The 2,865-nt window shown below is 42.8% G+C and overlaps 1 protein-coding gene across 1 annotated transcript in view; it reads left to right on the top strand.

The window, feature by feature from the left end:
* The window catches only part of COQ7 (coenzyme Q7 homolog, ubiquinone (yeast)), a 14,764-nt gene that overhangs the window by 2,686 nt on the left and 9,213 nt on the right, over window positions 1–2,865 (top strand). The window contains exon 2 of the mRNA XM_008577626.1: window positions 2,317–2,537. Coding sequence (XP_008575848.1) covers window positions 2,317–2,537 — 221 coding nt within the window. The remainder of the gene's footprint in view (window positions 1–2,316; window positions 2,538–2,865) is intronic.

Raw genomic sequence — 2,865 nt, 5'->3', positions numbered from 1 at the left:
GAACTCATCCTATATATTCATCCCCTTGCTATTTCTGAGTAAAGAGGTTTTTTGTTTGTTTTTTTGTTTGTTTTTTTAAAGAGTACTGGATCGTCTCTAACGTTCTTTTCCATTAACATGTTTATGGGTGGTGGTAGCGAGTGGAAGAACAAGCAAACAAGATTATTTTGAGAAATAGAGCCAATTCATCAATTACCATTACTGGACCCCATCTTTCTGCAAGATCAGTCTGAAGAAAGCACTAGTCCTTGGACTTAGAGGCAAAAACTTGTGACAGGCTACCTTGACTTTGTCCAGTGTCTCAAATTGTTCTCATAAAATATGCCACAAACCACAGTGACCCCCCTTTCTTATGGCACAGTTCTGAGTGATACATTACACCTGGTAGAACTTGGATTCCTCCACTTTCTTGAGTCAAATATGCTCAGTAAGATGGAGCAGGCCATTTGGAGAGGTGGACCAAACTGGCTCATGATGCTTCAGAACCCCAAGTGTGGCATTTAAAACCTCCCTTGGTAGAAAAGTTCAAGTACAGAACCGCCCCAGATTCCACCAATCCTGCTGCATCACCTTGTGTCCAAAGCACTTGAGCCTTTTTAATGAAAGAACCACAGATGTACCCCAAATGAATTTTTTTCACACATTTTCTGGCTGTTGAAGATAGACTACTTGAAAAGAAGTATCCATAAAAGACACAATAGTCACAGCATAAGAGCCCTGAAACACATTTCAACGTGATACCAGTGCAGGGCAAAGTTGACATTACAAACTAAATGATCTCTGGTTCTCCATTTCCATATCTGCAAAATAGGGTGAATACACCTTACCCACATAAGCGTATTGCAAAACCCTCCTGTTGGAGGGGGAGAAAACTGTTAAAATACACTAATATAAGTCTCAGAGAATATAATTAAGGTGTTAGAATTAGGAAATTTTTTAAAAGGATGAAATCTAATCTGAAGAATTTACATTTTGAAGAGCAGTTCAATTGAATTGATTTCGGATCATAGTGAGATGAAACCTAAGCCCTAAGGCTGCAGTCTAAAAACCAGACGCCCCCTGGTGCAGGTGTTTGAAGAGATATTAAATCTGTTTTCTCAACTTTGGCAGACAAGATTTGTGCGCAGAGCTTTTTAAAGATATCACTGTGGGGCCCCCTTCCTAGATCAATTGAGAGGAGCATCATGTTTTTGAAAGCTCTCTGTACACCTTGGGTTGGGGAGAAGTGGGCCGGGAGTGGTGGGTGAACTGGAGAACCTTGCCAGGTTAGAAGCAGCTGCCACGTTAACTACATGGTGAGAAGGAAGGCTTAGCATTCCAGATCTTCATACATTCAACGTGAAGCCAGAAATCCAGATCTTTAGGTCAAATCCTCTATATTTTAACACTGCAGGTTAAACAGAATACATTTATGTGCATATCTGGCCATAGAAAATTCATTTGTGACCTTTGTTTTTAAATGTCCTTTTCCAAGGCATGGAGAAGGGGACCATTCCCCCTTCCCACAACCAAGCACACCACACCAGCACCTTGGGGTCCACCCGGGGACCCAAGGCATGCAGAAGGGGACCAGACACTCCTCCCACAACCAGGCACACTGTGCCAGCGCCTCCGGGACCACCAGGGGACCTGTGGCTTGTAGCCAGGGATCAGACACTCCCCACAAGCAGGCACACTGACAGCACCAAGGAGCATGTCAAAAACATCACCTCCATGTGGGTGGTGCACCACAGCCACCACAACAACCATGGCTGCCATGAAAACAGCTAGATGCCACAACCACCATGCAGATTGTCTGCCAGCCACTGGATTGCATTGACACAAGGAGAGTCACCAGCAGAGATAAAGAAAAGAAGAGGATGTCTCTCTCCACAAAGCCCATTTCAGAGTGACGGAAGAAGCATCTGCTCTATGATAATACTGGGGGATGTGATCACGCCTATCAGCATTGGACAGATCATCTAGACAACAAATCAACAGAGTAACCATTATTCTTTCAGAAGGAGAGAAGAAATCTAGGGCAATTGGAGGGGGAGGGAAAGGAGGATAGGGAGATTGGACAAGGGGCATAAAGAATAATTATGATTTGTAACCATATATATGCGAGTAATATTGATTTCATCAACATATCTCAATGTTGAACCCCCAAAATATGTATAATCAATTTTGATTCAATAAAAATTAAAAATTAAATTAAAATAAAATAAAAATCTTTCTCTAAGAATTAAAAAAAAAAAGTGTCCATTTCTCCTGTCTATAAAAGGAAGCATCTCGATTTTACCTGAGAATAACGAAGAATAAACACTTGCATTTCAGGTTATGGAAGAAGAATCAGTGTCAGATTTTATAGTTCAGGAATGACCTTAGAAAATATCAATCGGGCAACTGTGGATCGAATAATCCGGGTGGATCATGCAGGCGAATACGGAGCAAACCGCATCTATGCCGGGCAGATGGTCGTCCTGGGCCGGACAAGCGTCGGGCCACTCATTCAGGTGGGCTCTTCATTATCTCTCTCAGCCTGGTCTACTGAACAGGTGGGTCTACAGGCCTTCGAGCAGTGAATCACATTAGGTCATGTGATTCCATGGGCAGTGCTTTTGTCTCCAAGATAGCAAAGATTGGTTCTTAGCGGGGTGGGGAGAGTGAAAAGCATATTGTTCTTTTATGTATAAAGCACAGATAGGCGTATAGAACACAAATAGCTATACAGTATGTCTGTGGTATTAAAATTTCTTGGCAGGGACAGACAATGATGAAGAAAAGGTTGAGAATCACTTTGTTAGGTGAGAGCACGTGAGCTGAGAGCTTGTAGTCCTGCCCCACAGAGCACCGATGGCAACACTGTATCCTGAGAGGCAGTGG

Source organism: Galeopterus variegatus, unplaced genomic scaffold, assembly GCF_000696425.1.
Source record: "Galeopterus variegatus unplaced genomic scaffold, G_variegatus-3.0.2 Scaffold1552, whole genome shotgun sequence".
NCBI lineage: Eukaryota > Metazoa > Chordata > Mammalia > Dermoptera > Cynocephalidae > Galeopterus > Galeopterus variegatus.
This window is presented reverse-complemented; position numbering and strand designations above follow the sequence as displayed.